This window comes from Hippocampus bargibanti, linkage group LG15 (genome assembly GCF_051943395.1).
Source record: "Hippocampus bargibanti isolate YZ-2025 linkage group LG15, ASM5194339v1, whole genome shotgun sequence".
NCBI classification, from domain to species: domain Eukaryota; kingdom Metazoa; phylum Chordata; class Actinopteri; order Syngnathiformes; family Syngnathidae; genus Hippocampus; species Hippocampus bargibanti.
Window position 1 is genome coordinate 11,071,750 of NC_142748.1, and position 16,951 is coordinate 11,088,700.

A 16,951-nucleotide genomic window follows, 5' to 3' on the forward strand; every position below is an offset into this window, starting at 1 on the left:
TTCTTTTATGATGTTAGTTGGCATGTATTTGACGTCTTGTATTGGCAATCCTAAATTCAACAGAGTAGACCCAATCATCTTTTTTTTTGTGTGTGAATTATGCGTCCATCTCTTCTGTCAGCAGGTTCTCGTTGCCCTTCCGCCAAACATCCGCTAGTGGGCAGTGTGCACTTGAGTAGAGAGACTCCATCAGGAGGTTTCGAGCCCACCCCCCTGCTCCTGTTAGTGGGCCTGGGGGCGGCTTCAAGACATTTGGACTCGAGTGGAGGGCTTTTGTATTTTTTGGCAGAAGGGGGTGGGGGCTTGTAAGTTTTTGCACAGGGCTGAGTCTCCCCAGAGTGCTCGCTCACTCGCTCGCACGCAGGCAGGCAGGCAGGCAGCAACATGGACGTGATTTGGACGTGCCTTTGGATCATTTGGGGCATATGTGGAGCGACCGGTAGGAGACTTATTTTTCTCAGATTTTGACTTGACATGAAATGCAGTCAAATTAATTTGTATTCCATTTAAGTGTCAGTCTTGCGCTTTTCTTCATGCAGCCGTGACAGTTTTCATGAAACTATGCATTCATGATATAGGGTTGTGGTGACATAATACTTCATGCAAGCTATCACGATGACTTTATTATATAGTACAGTTTATTTCTTTAATTACAATACAATAGCACACTCATACCTAAAATAAGGTATCTTTTGAGTAGTTCTAAGGCTTATTTAGTTGAAAATTAGGTTTTATGGGGACCTGGGAATGGATTATTCTCATTTCAATGGTTTCTTATGGGAAATAAATGTTTGGCAGACAAACTTTTTGCCTTACACTTTCTAGGAACCAATTATGTTCGTCAGCTGAGGTATCACTGTATCAACAAATGTGTCATGCTTATTGGACAATGTAACTTTTCTTTTTCAACAATTGTTGATTCTATTCACGGTGGTGAGTATCCCATAAGTTGGAGACCATATTGCACTTGAGAGCCTGGAATGACCTTTTTCTTCTCCAGGTTCCAACGTCTGCACCTCCAGGGGCGCCAGCACGTGTAAGCAGTGTCTGGCCGTGCACCCCAGCTGCGCGTGGTGCGTCCAAGAGGTGGGTGTCTCCAAGTTCCCCTTCCCCCGACGGAAGCGAAGTCGTAAAACGCGTTGACGATGGCCCCGCCCGCCGCCTCGCGTCAGGACTTCGAGGCCAGCTCGTCCCGCTGCGACCGAAAAGCCAACCTGGTGGCGGCGGGCTGCGCCCCTTCGGCGGTGGAGTTCCCCCAAAGCAGGATGCGGGTGATCGAGGACCGCCCGCTCAGCAGGAAGGCGGCGGGGGCGGCGCAGGAAGTGACCCAGATCAAGCCCCAGAGCCTCCACATCACCCTCAGGCCCGGTGAGAAAGGCGACCGGCGCGCCGCCGCACCGCCGTCTCGGCGGCGCCGATGACAAAATGGTCTCTGGCCGTACGCAGACGACGCCAAGCGCTTTACGGTCAAGGTGCGTCAGGTGGAGGACTACCCCGTGGACCTCTACTACCTGATGGACCTGTCCTACTCCATGAACGACGACCTGTACCGTCTGAGGACGCTGGGCAAGGGCCTGGCGGAGGCCATGAACCGCACCACCAGCAACCTGCGCATGGGCTTTGGCGCCTTTGTGGACAAGCCCGTCTCCCCTTACATGTACACCTCGCCCGAGGAGGCCGTCCGGAACCCCTGCTACAGGTACCGGGGGTCAACGCTGGCAACGCATTTTATGGAAAAACGCTTGTGACGCCGGCGCCTTGTGCCCGCCGGACAGCATCAACGCCACCTGCCGCCCCCAGTTTGGCTACAAGCACGTTCTGTCGCTGACGGACCGAGTCAGCCGCTTCACCGAAGAAGTCAGGAAGCAGATGGTGTCCAGGAACCGCGACGCCCCCGAGGGAGGCTTCGACGCCATCCTCCAGGCGGCCGTTTGCAAGGTGCCCCCGCGCCGCTCGCGCCGATGCCAAGCGAGCCAGACGCCTTGACCGGCCCGCTCCCTCCCCGTCGTCCGGCCCCCTAGGAGCGGATCGGCTGGCGTCCCGGCGCCTCTCACCTCCTCATCTTCACCTCGGACGCCAAGACGCACGTGGCGCTGGACGGGCGCCTCGCCGGGATCGTGCGGCCCAACGACGGCCGCTGCCACCTGGACTCGGCCAACCTGTACAGCGTGTCGACCGCCGCGGTTAGCGGGCGTCCCGTGTTGCGGTGTGCTTGCGCGGAGGCAGCTCAATGGCCGATTCCCGCGCTTCTTTCTTTTGGACAGGATTACCCATCGCTGGCTCTGCTCGCGGAGAAGATGTCGGAGAACAACATCAACCTGATCTTTGCCGTCACCAACTCTGTGGTTTCCTTGTACCAGGTCAGCTAGCGCTCGTTTTGCTCTCGGATGTCTTTCAACGGAGAATTTTGCAAGTGTGGCGGAAAGTTTCTGCTAAATCAAAAGTGCCAGTCGCGACCCCCCCCCCCCAGAAAAAAGGGAAGAATGGCTGCCGCTTATGACTTAATCCCAAACATTCCTGCAGGCTTCCAAACCTCACTGGCTTCTCAAAGACATTTTTTCAACGGAGGAATGGAAATTGTCAAATTTATCACCCGCGCAGTCGTCCGACCGCATGATCCCTCTGACGGCCCTTCCGCGTGTCTACTTTTGCTAGAACTACAGCGAGCTGATTGCCGGCACGACGGTGGGAACGCTGTCCAACGACTCTGGCAACGTCATTCAGCTCATCTTGAAGGCCTACGCCGTAAGTGTTACGAGGCCTTCGCGTGCGTGCGAAAAAACACGTCTTGCGTGTGCCATTTGTGCGCTTGCAGAAAATCCGCTCCAAAGTGGAACTGGAAGTTCTGGGCGTCCCGGAGGAGCTGTCCCTCTCCTTTAACGCCACGTGCTTGAATGGAGAAGTCATCCCAGGCCTCAAGTCCTGCTCTGGACTCAAGATCGGCGACACGGTGAGTATAAATAACCAAAGCGTCTGTGTAGTCAAATCCAAATAACAGGGCCGAAAACCAAGCGCTCTCTTGTCGTCAAACGTCCACGTGGTGATCAGCTGAGGAGTGAGCAATTGTCTCGTGAAAGGTCATAATAGAACATTGAGTCCCCTCCGCCCCATTTGCGACCTTCCTTTTATCTATTTGTGCTCTGCCTTTATTTTCTTCCCCTTTTTGTCTTTCCATCCCCTTGAAATGAGCTTGCTTCTCACCACAGGTAACAATTTCGGGCCTTCCCGCACGCACGCATGAGTCAAGTAGGCCTTGATTTTCTCCTTTTATGGTCGCCCAAAGTTTGATGTCACGCCGAATAAATGATCCAGCTGCACGTGCGTCTGGAGGCTTTCCATTGATGTTACTCGAGGCCTTTAGATTCCAACAAACAAGGACCGTTTCGGACATGCTTTTGCGCCAGGTGTCCTTCAGCGTGGAGGTGCGAGCGCGAGGCTGCCCCGAGCAGAAGAAAAAGAAGACGCTGGTCATCAAGCCGGCGGGCTTCAAAGACTCTCTGTCCATCGCCGTCACGGTGGAATGCGACTGCAAGTGCCAGAACAAAGCCCGGCCCGCCAGCCCCGAGTGTCACCACGGCAACGGCACCTTCCAGTGCGGCATCTGCTCCTGCCACCCGGGGCGCCTGGGCCCGCGCTGCCAGTGCGCCGAGGGCGACTACGGCGGCCCCGAGCGGCCCGACCGCTGCGCCGAGGCCGCCGGCTCGGCCGCGTGCGGCGGCCGCGGCGACTGCGTGTGCGGCCAGTGCGTCTGCCACGCCAGCGACTTTGGCAAAGTGTGGGGGCGGCTGTGCCAGTGCGACGACTTCAACTGCCTTCGCTACAAGGGGGAACTCTGCTCGGGTATGACGCACCCCCTTTTTTTTTTTAGCCCTTTCCTGTCGCGCGCGGTCGTCCTGGTGGTCGACTTTGGCCAAACAAGCGTTGACGCCAAGTCGGTCAAAAAAGAAAAGAAATCCATTGAAAGTAAGGATTTGGAATTCCTGGAAAGGGTTAACACTGAATGAAGTTGACGCACGTACGCATCTGTCGGCAGCCATCTTACGGCATGCCGACTTGCTCATCTGGTAAGAATTAAAGGCCAAAAGACTTTTCTCTCCTGAAGCGGCGACGTGGGCTCCGTTCCCAAGAAGCGTCGCACACGCCGCGAGTGCTGAGGATTCGCCCGCGCGCGCGGCGACTTGAAATTCAATGGCTTCCCTTTTCACCCCCCACAAAAAAACCTACAATTCCTTGTGTGTTTCTACATACTTGGCCAATTAAGATTATTCTGATTCGGGGAAAAAAGACATGTTGACGTTTTTGGGCTGTTGTAGAGCTGCGGCAGAGCTGCGGCTGTTCCGACGGCGTTGTCATCTCCCCCCTCCCCCCCTGTTGTGGTCGCAGGCCACGGCGTTTGCAACTGCGGCTTCTGCCAGTGCGCCCCCGACTGGCAGGGTGAGAGCTGCAACTGTTCCACGCGCACCGACACCTGCATGTCGCACTTGGGCCTGCTGTGCGGCGGGCGCGGCCGCTGCGTGTGCGGCGTCTGCGAGTGCACCCAACCCGGCGCCTACGGGCCCACCTGCGACAAATGTCCCACCTGCCCCGACGCCTGCACCATGAAAAAGTACGCCGGAACGGAGCGCGGGTTTGGATGGCGTTGACTCCGTGTGTTGTCGCGACAGGAAATGCGTGGAGTGTCAACATTTCAAGCGAGGCGAGCTGCGGCAGGACGACGTCTGCGCTCGCATCTGCAAGGACGAGATCGTGCTCGTCGAGGAATTAGGTGAGGACACCCCCCCCCCCCCCTCCGCGCCAACAAGGCCTTTAACCTTTTGACCTTTCGGCCAGTGCTTCACGACGCCAACGCCGTCAACTGCACCTACAAGGACCAGGACGACTGCGTGCAGCGTTTCCAGTACTACGAGGACGCCAGCGGCAAGTCCGTCTTGTTTGCCGTCAAGGAGCCAGGTAACACCCCCCCCCCCCACACCACCATTTTTCTTTGTGAAGAATAATATCTCCATCAAGTGTCCTCTAACTTTGGCTACGTTCCATTTTGCTTTCTTTTGATTCCTCTGCTAATTGGGAGGCGAGGGAAATGGGGGGGGGGGGGTGTTTCATAGGCCCCCAATTGCCCGCGGAGAAATTTCTGTCTTGGGGTTTCTCGCCTCTAATGAACGTACACGTCTAATTTGGACTCCGGGAAAGTCGCTTCCGTTTACCTTGAACGTCTTTTACGCCCCGCCGAGACGGGCGAGTCGTAAAAGATCCCGCCAAGGCTCCTCTGGGACGCACGCGCTGACTCCGCATGAAAACTGCTAGCGAAGCAAAATTAAATGAGAAACTCTACAAGAAAGCGTAGCAAAGCGACCGTTGTATCGTCTGCTTTCTGTTTATGACGTGACTTGACGTCCGCGTCAGATTGTCCCAAGGGTCCGGACGTTTTGGTGGTGCTGCTCTCGGTGGCGGGGGCCGTCTTGTTCCTGGGCTTGGCGGCGCTGCTCATTTGGAAGCTGCTGGTCACCATTCACGACCGGCGGGAGTTTGCCAAATTTGAAGAGGAGCGAGCGCGAGCCAAGTGGGACACGGTGGGTGTGTTGGCTTCTTTCTTCGGAGGAGACGTCGGAGCTTTCATCAATGCAATATTTTCTCCGTTCAAAATGTCTGAGCCCGCTGCCAGGGCAACCTTCACTTAGCAAGTTAGTAAAAGGTCAAAAGGAGAAAAATCCCAGCATGTTAGGGGCCACACACGCTGCTGCTTGGCGTCTTTGATCATTTGTGACCCCCCGCTGATAGCCGCCGTACTACAAAAGGCAGCCAGCGCAAGGGTTGGCTATAAATTAGCTGACGTTAACTCGCTTTTCCTGCTAATCGGCTGCTGCGCGGCTCTCGCCAAACGGCAACAATTCCACTCGCGGCGCTCGTTGGATGTCGAAATGTGAAAGCGCGAGACAAAAATGAAGAGACGAGACTGACTTTGTGCCTGTTTGACTTCCAGGGACACAATCCTCTTTACAAAGGGGCCACGTCCACCTTCACCAACATCACGTACAGAGGGAAAGACTGACCCCTGACCCCTGACCCCGGCTTGGGATTATTTCAAGGTTTGAAATGGACTCCTACTGTGGGGAGGCGCAGAATCACGTGCAGGTTTCTACTGTCACTACGTAATTAGAATCACGATGTCGTAAATATGGACACTCGATCGGGGATTTGTCGCGGAATGACCCTTTGGCCTTTCAAAAAAGAAATGGGCTGGCCGGGCGCTTCTTTGAATTAATGACAGTAGCATTAAAAGAAATATTTGGTGGCCTCACTTGGACTGTTTTGATACAGCAACGTCTTTGAAAACGGATGGATGGAAATCAGGTTTTGGGGATTTTTATCTTTGACTTTCTGATAGCAAACAAAGAGTCTGTGCCTTTCCAACTAATTCCGTTGGAGCCTCTTCTCACGGCCGATCGAGGTAGGCCTTCTGACCGACGCGGCGCGTTTCTTTGGATTGGAGTTTTTATCTGTTGTAGAACTGCGAGGTGACCCAGGCCAGCCCCCACTTGAGGTTGGTCAGCATGAACTTGAGCGCCTTGGTCCACTGCTCCTCCGAGTTGAACTGAGTCTTGATGGAGTACGAGCCGCCGCTGCCCCCCGTGTCCTCGATCTTGCCCTTCTCCACGTCCATCCTGACACCGGACACGGCGTCACATTACGCTGCTGATCCGCTTTTGCGACGGCGAGCGCCATCTCACCGGTACGGAAGGCAGAAGCCGGTGTCGCCTTTTTCCACCTCGTCTTTGAATTGCTGCACGCAGTCCAGGAAGGCCACCATGGCGTGGTCAAACTTGTTGTCCCAGAAGAACCTCAGCCCACCCGAACAGTACAGGGGAAGTTCCTACAAGACGGAACGCACCCGCAAACCGTGAAGAGCGCCGACCGGGAGGAAATGAGACGCCGCGTATTACCTTGGACTTGTCCGTAAGGGACTCCAGGTAAGAATGATTTCCGTAGGGCACCAGGCGATACCTACGAGTCCACAAAGCAGACGGGATCAGATGGTCTCGTTGATTGACTCAAGCCTCACCTCTGGAAGCGCAGTCCCATCTTGTTGGCCAGCGCGTGCAGCAGCAGCACCGTCTGCCCCCACGCCGCGTTGATCTCGTTCCATTCCACGGGGACGCTCGGGAGGCGACCCAGACGGAAGTTGTTGATGGTGCCGAACTGGCCGCTGTGCCTGAGTTCCACAACGCCCCAACGTTGAAACGCGGAGCGGACGTGACGTGATGTGACGTGACGCGAACCTACCAGATGTGGAAAGTGGCGTTGAAGACGTTGGTCTTCTTGAGGCGATCCAGTTGGATCTGGCAGTAACGCATCTGGTTGTCGACGCTCTTCAACTCGTCATCCAGCTCCAGCTGTTGCCGTTTGAACTCGCTGTACTCCTTCTGGTACCTGACGCGCAAAACGCAGCTTCCGTTCCAAACAAAAACCTGTTTTGTTTTCCACGTAGCGCTTGGCGGAAGCACTCACTGCAGCTCTTCCTTTTCCAGCCGCCGGGCCTGGCCGCGGCTCTGCGTCAGCTCCCGGGCCACGGCGGCCCGCCGCTCCTCCACGGCCTCCAGCTGCTGCACCAGCGCCGCCTCCTCCTCCTTCAGATGCTCCAGCTCGCCCAGCAACGTCTCCTCGTCCTCCACCTGCGGCTGCGATAGGAGCTCCAGGCACTGCCTGAACACCGCAGCGGGCAAAAATCAAGGCAAAGCTTCCGCTGAAATTGTTTCCCTTTTTGTCACCGCGCGTCTTGTTCGCCTCGTCGCTCACTTGTAATTCTGACATTCGTTCTCTGTGATGTTGAGCTGCGTATCCAGGTGGTCCAACAGAGTGTCTGTGCACTCCTCGCAAAGCGGGTGGTCCACGTCCGTCTGACCGGACATGATGTCAAACAGGTCACTGGTCACCTGCCGCGACAAACGCCGTCGTTCGAAAGCGAGGCGGATGGCGTGCCGAAAGGGGACGCGGAGCCGGCCGTCACGTCACCTTCAGTCGGCGACTTAGATTTTCCATGCTTCCTCCGTCCGAAGCATCTCCGATCAGCGTGAAGCTGTTGGCGCTCTCTGTGGACATCATTCTGCTGACGATAGACAGACATTTATCTAGCTAGAGTGGAAATCAAAAGTCTGCACAACGACGTGCTCACCGCGCTGGGGGGATGTATTTCCTCGACACGCCATCTTGCTTGCTTTCTACAAAGGTCTCCTGAAATACATTTGATATGAGTGCACGAAACAGGAAGTGCGGCGAAATAAATGTGCGTTGATCTTACTTCTGTCGTCGTGTCTCCACCGCAATCCGCTTGTTTGCTGGGTGTGACGGTCACCAACGGAGCTGCGGAGATCATTTTGCAATAATACACATTGTATTTACACACATTGTATTTAGATGCGCCTTTCAAAACTCTCAAGGGCACTTTCCAGGCATAAGGTAATAATTTTTTTTCCTGCGGGTGAGCAGCGGCAGCCAGACGCGCCAGCGTTCACTCAACCCGGAAATGTACGCCACTAAGTCAAATATAAAATGGCCACAATAACATTCAAATCAAGTAAAACTACTCACTATTTGATGACAATTCTCTGATCTTACTTTGAAATGGGCATCCCTTCATTTCTAAATGCTAGCTCGCTGTGTCCTAGCTTTAGTTGTACAAAATGGAGGATGCGAGATTTTATTTTATTATTAGTTGTGTTTTATTTTTTTGTTGCAACCAGATTTCAGCCAATATTTCAATAGAAGGTCACGTTTGTAGAATTGGAGATGCATACAAAGCACCAAATAGCTCTTGGGCATCAACTATTTAAAACGGCCATTATAGACCACATCGATGACCGAGTGGCGATAAATCACGTCTTAAAATGACTTTTTGTGGTTGTTTGGCTGACAATAATATTTTGATTATTGAGGAGGGGGGGGGTTCTATTCGAGTATGTTTTTCGGTGTTACTTAAAAGCTTGACGACGTTTCCATCTTTATATTTGACAATCCATACCAGTCAGTTCGTGGACGGTGACCCGGTCCAGTGCATTGAAGGACGTGTCCAGCTTGAGAGGCTGGCAGCACCGCTGACAAACGAAGCTAACCTGCATGGTCGTGCTCGACGTCTTGGATCCCTCCATCACTCACAAATACAAAGAGGGGGGGGGGCGATTATCGAACCCTGCTAAAATCACAAAATGTCACAATCCTAAATTGCATTTTGACGCCGTGTTGTTTGAATGCTAAACCCGTGCTAACGGTACTTTGTGGCTCCGGAACACATGCTAGTTAAGACAATAAAGATGTGCGGTTACCTTGAAGCGATTTACACTGATATAAATATTACTTCCCCGTTGCAGTCGTTGCATAAGTTCGAGGATCGCACTGTTGTCATGAGAAATATAAAGAAATATAAACGCGTCGCAGAGAAGCGTTCTGTTTGCACTTCCGTGTTGATATTGACGTTATCTTCCTCGTGTCCTAAAACTAGTAGAAAAACAAGTGCGTCCTCTAGTGTTGAAAGCAAGCAAGCAATTTTATTGCCAAGTACGTATGTAGAAGAGTTCTGGGGCAATGAAAAGACATTCACTTCTACGATGAAGAAAGCAAGGCGATTTTGTCTTTTGATCCATTTGAAAAGACAAGTTTGAAGACCATTGAAAACAAGTAGCGCGTGATTGTAATGACTTGACGATTAAAAAAAATCTTCAGTCACATTGTGTATTTCCAAATTCTTTTTTTCAGTTCAGCTTCACATTTCTACATTTAAACAATTTCTAGGTTACACGATGTTTTATACATGAAATTCTACCTGGTTTTACACATCGTTTTATTTCACCCGACCTGCTCCACTGCCACAATTTATATCGATCTGTCTTTTGATTAACAGGATTGGTGCTCTTTGGTGAATTTGTCCACTAATTTTTCATTCTAATATTTGTCTAATTTAAAGATAATTATTCGTTCCATCGATCTAAATGTAATGTAGGTATTTGTCCAACCAACATACGTTAAATACATTTGTTTGCACTGTAGTCGTATTTATTTGACAACGTTCTGGTGGAAAACTTCGGCGTTCCCTCATCAAAGCAAACGTTGATTCTTTGTCAGAAGAAAAAAAACGTAACAGTGAGACGGCCATGACAGACGTCTTGTTCATCCAACGGTGTAGTTTCACCAACCCACCAGAAAGTGGAAGGCGCTGTCTCACACGAAAAGCTGCTCTTCAATAAATAACAAAAGAAGAAGAAAATATGCGGGAAAAAGGAAGACGGTGACACCGGAAGAGTGAAGGAAAGGCTGGTAAAATGGTTCCCAAGTGTACGTATATCTGTCAAACGCCGCCATTTCCCGTCATTCTGTTGTTGTCAGTTTGCTTAACGCGGCGTCGTCCTTCTAATTCCGACATTGTATGTGTCGTTAAGGTAGCACACTCTCACGAAATCGAACCGGTTGACGTCAGAACGCTTCACTCCAACGGTGACGACATCGCTTGGTGAAATGAGTTCTTATTTATTCAAATGCGACTCACGTCTTGTCGAAACTTTCCGTTTTGTTGAGTTTAGATTCAACAAAAACGACTTAATGGCACCGCCAAAACCCACCGAGGTGAAAAGGGGAATTGCTGTCCTTTGGGAGCCTCTGCAATGCCCCATATGGTAATTGGCATTAACGAATCGATATCGCTATTAAAGTGCACAGAGCGGCCATATTTCTAATATTGTTGTCATTTCCTTTCCAAAAATAGTTTAGATTTGTTGACCAAACCGGTTTCTACCAAGTGTAACCATCATTTTTGCAAGTAGGTATCGTTTCATGTCATTTTCACTCACAACAAATTTGGTTTTGGAGCACTCTGTTTAATGTTTGGCTTTGTCATTTGGTTTGGTTAATTAATCCCTTGTTACCTTTCAAACGTGATGTCGTCCGTACTCGTACACGTGAATGTTGCGATTGTTTTATTCCACAATTTCTGTCCACCAATGTAGGTTTTGTATGCTGAAGCTGTTGGACAACGCCAAGCAAAGCAGAGCCGACTGCCCAGTGTGTAAAGAAAAGATAACTAAGAGGTTGCTCATACTCATCATCATTTCTAGAGATGTTGCCAAAATGTTCCTCATTGGAACGTCCGTGATTCAGCCTCTGAGACGTAAACGGGGAGACCTGGCCTCTCAAAGTGTCTCCAAACATTTCTTTTTCTCTCGCGCAGAAGCTTGCAGGAGAGTCCAGGTTTCCAGAAACTCGTCACTGGACTGCAAGACATGATCCAGGCGTATGAACGTGACACCGACACAAATTGTAAATACTGCGCCATCCTTTGATTTTGGTGGCTCAAATGAAAGGCAGAGACCCCAATAGTTTATCATTTCTTTATTCAGACTGGACGGGACGGGCCCAAGAAGGAAGGCCGTCTGGGTGAGTGTGTGTGAAAGTCATGTTGGGAGTCCAATTGCGACTGCCGTTGATGCGTTTCCTTCCCGGTAGGGTCGACGACGATAAACGGGTGGATGGGACGCCCGACAATGACGAGGACGTTGAAAAGGCTCCACCGAGTTCTCACACATCAACTATAGCAGGTAAAAGCTTGGCCATTGACAAACGCTGCTTCTGTTCACATCAACAAAGATGGACTAATGTGCAAACTGACCTCTCTTGATGATGATAATACATTTCTTTTCGAAGCGCCTTTCAAAACTCTCAGTCACTTTACAGTCACAGGATCAGTTTTTCTGTGGGTGAGCAGCGGCAGCCACACGCGCCAGCGTTCACTCATCCCGGAAGTCACTCAAAAAGCTAGAAAGCTAGCTGGCTAATAGACTGTAAAGTGTCCCTGAGAGCTTTGAAAGGCGCTTAAAATGATTATAGATAGCTAGCTAACTGGCTTGATAGCTGATATGTTTCCTGACTCAAATAGCTAGCTAGATAGCTATATAGCTAATACATAGCAAGCTTGCTAATATATTTCCCGACTTGACTTGAAGATTGCATCGGTAAGTTAACGTTATCAATTGACCTTTAAAATTTTGTTTCCCAAATTATTAATTCTGCGCTGTGATTTTACTCAAATTTAGGCCCGATTTGATGAAATAATAACTGTTACCCAAACTTTTTGCACATAGTTGGAAAGGGAACTCTCCAAAATATCGTAGGAAACCAAGAATTAGCAGGAATTTCAGATTAAAAAAAAGAAGTAAGGGGTCCTCGTCGTAGTGTCTGGATCTTCTCATGACGGAAATATTGTTGTTGCTCCAAACTGTCAAATTGTTGCAATTTGTACTGGTTTTTTGAAGCTCTCAATGGATTTGCAAGAGTGATGGGCTTTGGCGATTCCGATCCCGTGACGACAGACGGCGACGTTCAAACGTCGCAATCCTTGGAATTGCTGGAGGCAAAAGCCACCACGTCGAGACTCGCCACTAGCGGCGGCAAACTCGCGCCCTTTGTTTCGGAAATTCAACCTCTCACGCAAATCTCCCAGCAAAAGCAGAAAAGCCAAGAGGAGCCTGAGAAGAGGAAGAGGAAAAGTCAGCAGAAAGTGTCGGAATGGCTCTTGAGGGCTCCCAGCGACGGGAACCCGGATTTGGCGCCGCCCGCAGAGGTTGTCAAGGCCAAAACCCTGGAGGACCACGTTTTTGGAGTCACCTACAAGCGAAAGCAAGGAGGCGGCAGTGAATTGCGACGGCGCTCCTCGGAGAAGCTGCCCCAAAAAAGAAAGATGATGACCTCAACCGAGGAACCGCTTGTCGATCTGGAAGCGCCCGGAACCACCGAAGAACCAGGAATTCATGAGACTGGGAAGACGGGGCCCGACGACTCTCCGGAAAATGAGGAGACGACAATCCTCGGAGCGCCTCAGCCGGAACGCAGGCCGACAAAGAGGTCGCGGCGCGCCCTCCGGCGCCTCGAGTCGCATTTACAGGCCAAAGCTGAATGGGAAAGTTCCGCTCCGAAAAAAGCAGGCGTGCGAGGGGTCCGCTCGGGCAAAAGTACGTCGCTGAGAGTGACGGAACCCCTGGTTCTCGTCCCCGTTCAAGATGGAGGCGGCCACGTTCGGCCCCCGTCGGAGGTGGCTCGGCTTCATATCGAGAACTACCCCAGCAGCGAGGACCAGGAGGCCGCGGGAACCGGGAGACGCGGGAGACTTCGCTTGCCTTCCCGCAACCTCGCGCAGGCGGACGCTCAAAAAGCCGCAACTCGCCCGGGGGCGACGGCCCTCCAAGATGGCGGAACTTTGGATCTTCTGGCCGGGAAGGCCTTCAAAAGCGACGGCTGCGTCTATGACGAGGACGTGTGCGCCGTCGAAAACATGGACATCTGCCACCTGGAAAGCCTCCTCCCGAGACTTCCTCCCAGCCCGAGCGGGGCGGGCGCGGAGGTCCCGCCCCCTCCGAGTCCGCCGGCGCCGCGTTTGATGCCGAGCGCCCCGACGGAAAACGACAGCGAGGTGGACACGGCTCAAATCCTCGGGAGCTTCAAGGCCACCAAAAGGAAGTCGTTCCGCCTCGCCCGCCAAAAGGCCAAGAAAGGTCGCCGGCGAGACTCTGAGGAGGAACTCCCGAGCAGCTCGGGAAAGACGCGTCTGACCAGGTTGGCGGTCCGGCGGATGACGACGACGGCGAATCCGGAGCTGGCCGAGCCGTCAACCTGCAGCGATTTGATCCCCTCGACAAATTCGCCCGCCGAGATGACCGGCGGCGCCGTTGCGCTCCGGAGCTCTCTCAGCGACGCCCTCAGTCCAAACGAAGCGACCGCGTGTGAAACGGCCAGCTCGCCGCCATCCGCGGTGCCCGAGGTGGCCGATTCCGGACTGCGTTTTCACCGGCGCGGGCCCGTTCCCTTTGAAAACGCCGCCGTCGCCCGTGGAAACGCTTCAGCAAGTGCGTCCCAAGGTCCGGTCGACGGCGACCGCTCCTTGACTCCGGACGGCCTCAGGGTTCGAGCCATCCCGCCGCCCCTCGCCACCCAAACCGGCCCGCGCCCGCCCGCCCGCCGCGACCTCAGGCGCGAGACGCGGAGGAGGGCCCGCGGGTCGCCGCCCACTTTGGACGGCGCCCGTGATGTCGGCGTGCCGTGCGAGGGCGCCGACGGCGTCACCGCCAGCCAGGCGTCCCTCGACTTGTTTGACTCTCCGGAAGAATCCAGGAAGCAAGGTGAGGACCCTTCCCGCTTTTCATTTTTGACGCAAACAGTTTGAATTGGAAGTGTTATCATAATAATAATACGTTATTATCCGTCCGCTCAACCCGGAATAATTCAAAAAGTTAGAAAGCTAGCCAGCTAGCTAGATAGCCAGCGAATAGATAGCTAATAGCTAGCGAATATGATGTGCAGGGGAGGCGGACGACGTCGCAGTGAACGGTGCCGTTGCGTCTGCCGGCTCGTCGCAGTTTGCAAGTGAGGTTCTCGTGACGCAGGTAAATCTCAAACTGTCGTCTCAATCTTGAAATCATCAATCAAAAAGCAACGGAAGAAGAGCCTAGCATGTTTTTGCCCTTCCGTGGCCAGCAAAAAGTGGAGATGCAGAAGGAGCTGGTGAGGCTGGAGAAATTGATGGCGCTGGTGACGGAGGTTCTCCAGGAGAAGGAGGCCGACTCGGATGCCCGTAAGCGCGCCGCGCCCCATCCAATATGGACTTTTCCAAATGACACCGAATCCTGGTTCTGTCGCTTGAGCGCATTCTGTTTGTCGTCGCTCGGAAGGCTCCAACGGGCAGAAATCGGATCCGGGTGAGCCCGACGCAAGCTGCCATCCGGACAGGTTGGTCACGCGGCGGCGCACTTTGGATCATCGCCACTCTGCGCTCCTCCATTTTCAAGAAAGACAAAAATCTTTGGTGGCAGGAAAGACGCAGAAGAGCAAGAAAAGCACCTCCGTGACGGACAACACGTGGCTCCGCCCACCGCCCACACCCGTCAGTTCCACCACTCGTCTCACTCGTCCCGCTGGTTGTCATTTCACCCAATGATGTCATCGTCCTCCCGCTTAGCGCCGCGCGCGGGACCAGGCGTCAAAGGTTGCGGCCGTTCAAAGCGCAAAAAGAAGACGACTTCCGAGATAGACGGCGGCGGAGCCAACGTGGTGCTGGTCTCGTCGGGGTTGGCGCCCGCCGAACAGGTACGCGGAACCGCGCGCGCGTGGGTACGCTTGCGGTGCGCCGACCGGGCGCGTCCTCCTTGCAGGTGGCGGTGAGGCGCTTTGCCAGGATCGTCGGCGCTCGCGTGCTTTCCGAGATGAGCGAGCAGGTCACCCACGTTGTCATGCGCACAGGTAACGCAAAGCCGCCTGCTCCTCAGGGCCAATCGTTTTCCTCCCGGCGTGACGCTAAAAACCCGTCCCGCCCCCTCAGATGACCAACTGGTCTGCGAGCGGACCCTCAAGTACTTCCTGGGCATCGCGGGCAGGAAGTGGGTGGTGAGCTTCCAGTGTAAGTCACGGATTTGGAGTGGTTTGTTTTTTCCACGGCGCCTGACTCGCCGCCGTGGATTTGCGAGCTTGTGGTTTTGCTCCCGGCAGGGATCGCCCAATGCTTCGAGCGAAAGAAACTACTGGACGAGGTACGCCAGCCCTCCGTCGCCGCGATCAATCGAAGCGAGCGCGTCACGTTTTCTCCCTCCTTCGCCCCATCTTGCAGAGCTCATTTGAAGTCAAAGGCGACGTGGTGAACGGACCGGCTCACGGCGGTCCCGAGAGAGCTCGCGCCACCGCCGACAACAACGTGAGTGCGCCATCTTGCGCGGCTAACCAAACTTATTCGACCTTCCGTCCACGTTGCCCTTTGCGGCGCTTTTTCTCCCGCCTTGTTCACATCTTGGCTTTTTTTCCACGCAGCTTCTCATGAAGGGCTACGAAATCTGCTTCCAGGGACATTTTGTCAACATGACCACAGGTAAACGTGTTCAGTGCTCACCTCCGTTTTCACGCATTTTCGGGTTCCGACGCGAGCTCGGGGATCTTGGAAATGTCTCCATTATGTTGTCCCTTGGATTCTTGAATTGTTGCTCTCTCTCGCAGAGGAAATGGAGTGGATGGCGCGACTATGCGGAGCCACCGTGGTCAAAGACCCGCTGGCGCTGGACGGCAAACGGGTGAGCCCGCCGTCACCTTTCGCTCACTGCGTACCGTACGCTTCATATAGACGCATTTGCGCGTGCTTTCCAATCTTTACTCGTGTCAGTGAAGCAACTATTGATGACTTAGCGGCTCGATTTGCAGTCAAGTGCGCAGATGCTAAAGAAAGCCCACCTCCCCTGTTTTTTGAATTAATGTCTATTAATTTTGTTCTGGCAGAAATCCAATCAGCTGGTCATCGTTCAGCCCGGAACAGATCCACGGCCGTACAACGGTGAGTTTCGTATACGACGGCTAACCTCAAAAATCTGAACAATCATGGTTGTTGTGACCGCGATGGTTGTATTTCCATGTCATACTTTGCAAACAACAAAGAATTTGCATCGGGGAAAAAAAACAAGAATCGCGGACGCGCCGTGTTGACACGTCGCTTGTTTTGTGACTGCGCAGGTCTGTCAAGGCAGGCCACGCTTGTGAGTCGCGCTTGGTTGTTGGACACGGTGGCCACCTACAGCCTCCAAGGTTACGCCAACTACCTCGTCTGACGACATTTTTAAGGGATTCCATCAACTGTCAAAAATGCGCACACACTAAAAGACCAGAAAGATGGAAAATTAAGATCTATTTATTTCAATAAAAAAAGGAAATCACCAGACCCTAAAATGGTCTGGGTGTTTTCATTGGGAACTTGCTTGGCCTGTGCACTTGATTGACTTTTAGCCATTCAACTTTCATGGATGACGATGCAAAGGAAATCGCACCCCCCCCCCCCTCCTTATCCCCAGCTTGCAGACGTCCTTCTGATTCCCTTTGGCGCCAAAACGGAACAAGGAAACTATTCCTCTTTCCTTCCTTCCAGTTGCTCATCCGTCCATCAATA

General features: G+C 52.9%; 3 protein-coding genes across 8 annotated transcripts; 2 read left to right on the plus strand and 1 right to left on the minus strand.

Moving 5' to 3' along the window:
- Nucleotides 1–55: 55 nt before the first annotated feature.
- LOC148887872 (integrin beta-3-like) lies at nucleotides 56–6,298 on the plus strand. The gene is made up of 15 exons (XM_089016241.1): nucleotides 56–439; nucleotides 1,001–1,086; nucleotides 1,173–1,368; nucleotides 1,447–1,699; nucleotides 1,776–1,938; nucleotides 2,022–2,183; nucleotides 2,265–2,360; nucleotides 2,656–2,745; nucleotides 2,816–2,950; nucleotides 3,405–3,840; nucleotides 4,384–4,606; nucleotides 4,665–4,765; nucleotides 4,831–4,950; nucleotides 5,404–5,570; nucleotides 5,981–6,298. The coding sequence occupies exons 1-15, from the start codon at nucleotides 385–387 to the stop codon at nucleotides 6,047–6,049; spliced, it is 2,352 nt and encodes a 783-aa protein (XP_088872367.1). The 5' UTR covers nucleotides 56–384; the 3' UTR covers nucleotides 6,050–6,298.
- A 49-nt stretch (nucleotides 6,299–6,347) lies between these two features.
- Nucleotides 6,348–9,470, minus strand: becn1 (beclin 1, autophagy related). Of its 4 annotated transcripts, none has more exons than XM_089016243.1 (12): nucleotides 9,318–9,470; nucleotides 9,017–9,145; nucleotides 8,297–8,358; nucleotides 8,171–8,229; nucleotides 8,011–8,104; nucleotides 7,795–7,931; nucleotides 7,507–7,701; nucleotides 7,282–7,428; nucleotides 7,061–7,210; nucleotides 6,942–7,002; nucleotides 6,729–6,871; nucleotides 6,348–6,662 (listed from the first exon to the last, which is right to left on the minus strand). In XM_089016243.1, the coding sequence occupies exons 2-12, from the start codon at nucleotides 9,141–9,143 to the stop codon at nucleotides 6,494–6,496; spliced, it is 1,344 nt and encodes a 447-aa protein (XP_088872369.1). In that variant the 5' UTR covers nucleotides 9,144–9,145; nucleotides 9,318–9,470; the 3' UTR covers nucleotides 6,348–6,493. The 4 variants fall into 4 exon arrangements, with proteins under 4 accessions (XP_088872369.1, XP_088872370.1, XP_088872371.1 ...); XM_089016244.1 differs by having other exon boundaries at nucleotides 9,017–9,184; XM_089016245.1 differs by having other exon boundaries at nucleotides 8,011–8,101; nucleotides 9,017–9,187.
- Nucleotides 9,471–10,250: 780 nt separating this feature from the next.
- LOC148887874 (uncharacterized) lies at nucleotides 10,251–16,786 on the plus strand. Of its 3 annotated transcripts, none has more exons than XM_089015980.1 (22): nucleotides 10,251–10,323; nucleotides 10,428–10,482; nucleotides 10,569–10,661; nucleotides 10,751–10,804; nucleotides 10,992–11,072; nucleotides 11,213–11,301; nucleotides 11,382–11,418; nucleotides 11,488–11,579; nucleotides 12,294–14,153; nucleotides 14,335–14,417; nucleotides 14,509–14,605; nucleotides 14,703–14,760; nucleotides 14,844–14,914; nucleotides 14,990–15,117; nucleotides 15,183–15,270; nucleotides 15,350–15,427; nucleotides 15,517–15,557; nucleotides 15,635–15,718; nucleotides 15,832–15,889; nucleotides 16,015–16,088; nucleotides 16,291–16,345; nucleotides 16,522–16,786. In XM_089015980.1, exons 3-22 carry the CDS (start codon nucleotides 10,588–10,590, stop codon nucleotides 16,614–16,616), a joined length of 3,297 nt encoding a protein of 1,098 aa, XP_088872106.1. In that variant the 5' UTR covers nucleotides 10,251–10,323; nucleotides 10,428–10,482; nucleotides 10,569–10,587; the 3' UTR covers nucleotides 16,617–16,786. The 3 variants fall into 3 exon arrangements, with proteins under 3 accessions (XP_088872106.1, XP_088872105.1, XP_088872107.1); XM_089015981.1 differs by having other exon boundaries at nucleotides 10,259–10,323; nucleotides 10,432–10,482; XM_089015979.1 differs by having other exon boundaries at nucleotides 10,258–10,323; nucleotides 10,428–10,661.
- Nucleotides 16,787–16,951: the final 165 nt, after the last annotated feature.

Coding starts and splice junctions, on each gene's coding strand:
- LOC148887872 (XM_089016241.1), top strand. CDS start 385: ATGGACGTGATTTGGACGTGCCTTTGGATCATTTGGGGCATATGTGGA. Junction 2,361..2,655: donor CTGTGGTTTCCTTGTACCAG/GTCAGCTAGCGC, acceptor TACTTTTGCTAG/AACTACAGCGAGCTGATTGC. Junction 2,951..3,404: donor GACTCAAGATCGGCGACACG/GTGAGTATAAAT, acceptor CTTTTGCGCCAG/GTGTCCTTCAGCGTGGAGGT.
- becn1 (XM_089016243.1), bottom strand. CDS start 9,143: ATGGAGGGATCCAAGACGTCGAGCACGACCATGCAGGTTAGCTTCGTT. Junction 7,932..8,010: donor ATCTAAGTCGCCGACTGAAG/GTGACGTGACGG, acceptor TTGTCGCGGCAG/GTGACCAGTGACCTGTTTGA. Junction 7,211..7,281: donor AACGCCACTTTCCACATCTG/GTAGGTTCGCGT, acceptor TGTGGAACTCAG/GCACAGCGGCCAGTTCGGCA.
- LOC148887874 (XM_089015979.1), top strand. CDS start 10,504: ATGAGTTCTTATTTATTCAAATGCGACTCACGTCTTGTCGAAACTTTC. Junction 10,805..10,991: donor TGTAACCATCATTTTTGCAA/GTAGGTATCGTT, acceptor CCACCAATGTAG/GTTTTGTATGCTGAAGCTGT. Junction 11,419..11,487: donor CAAGAAGGAAGGCCGTCTGG/GTGAGTGTGTGT, acceptor CCTTCCCGGTAG/GGTCGACGACGATAAACGGG.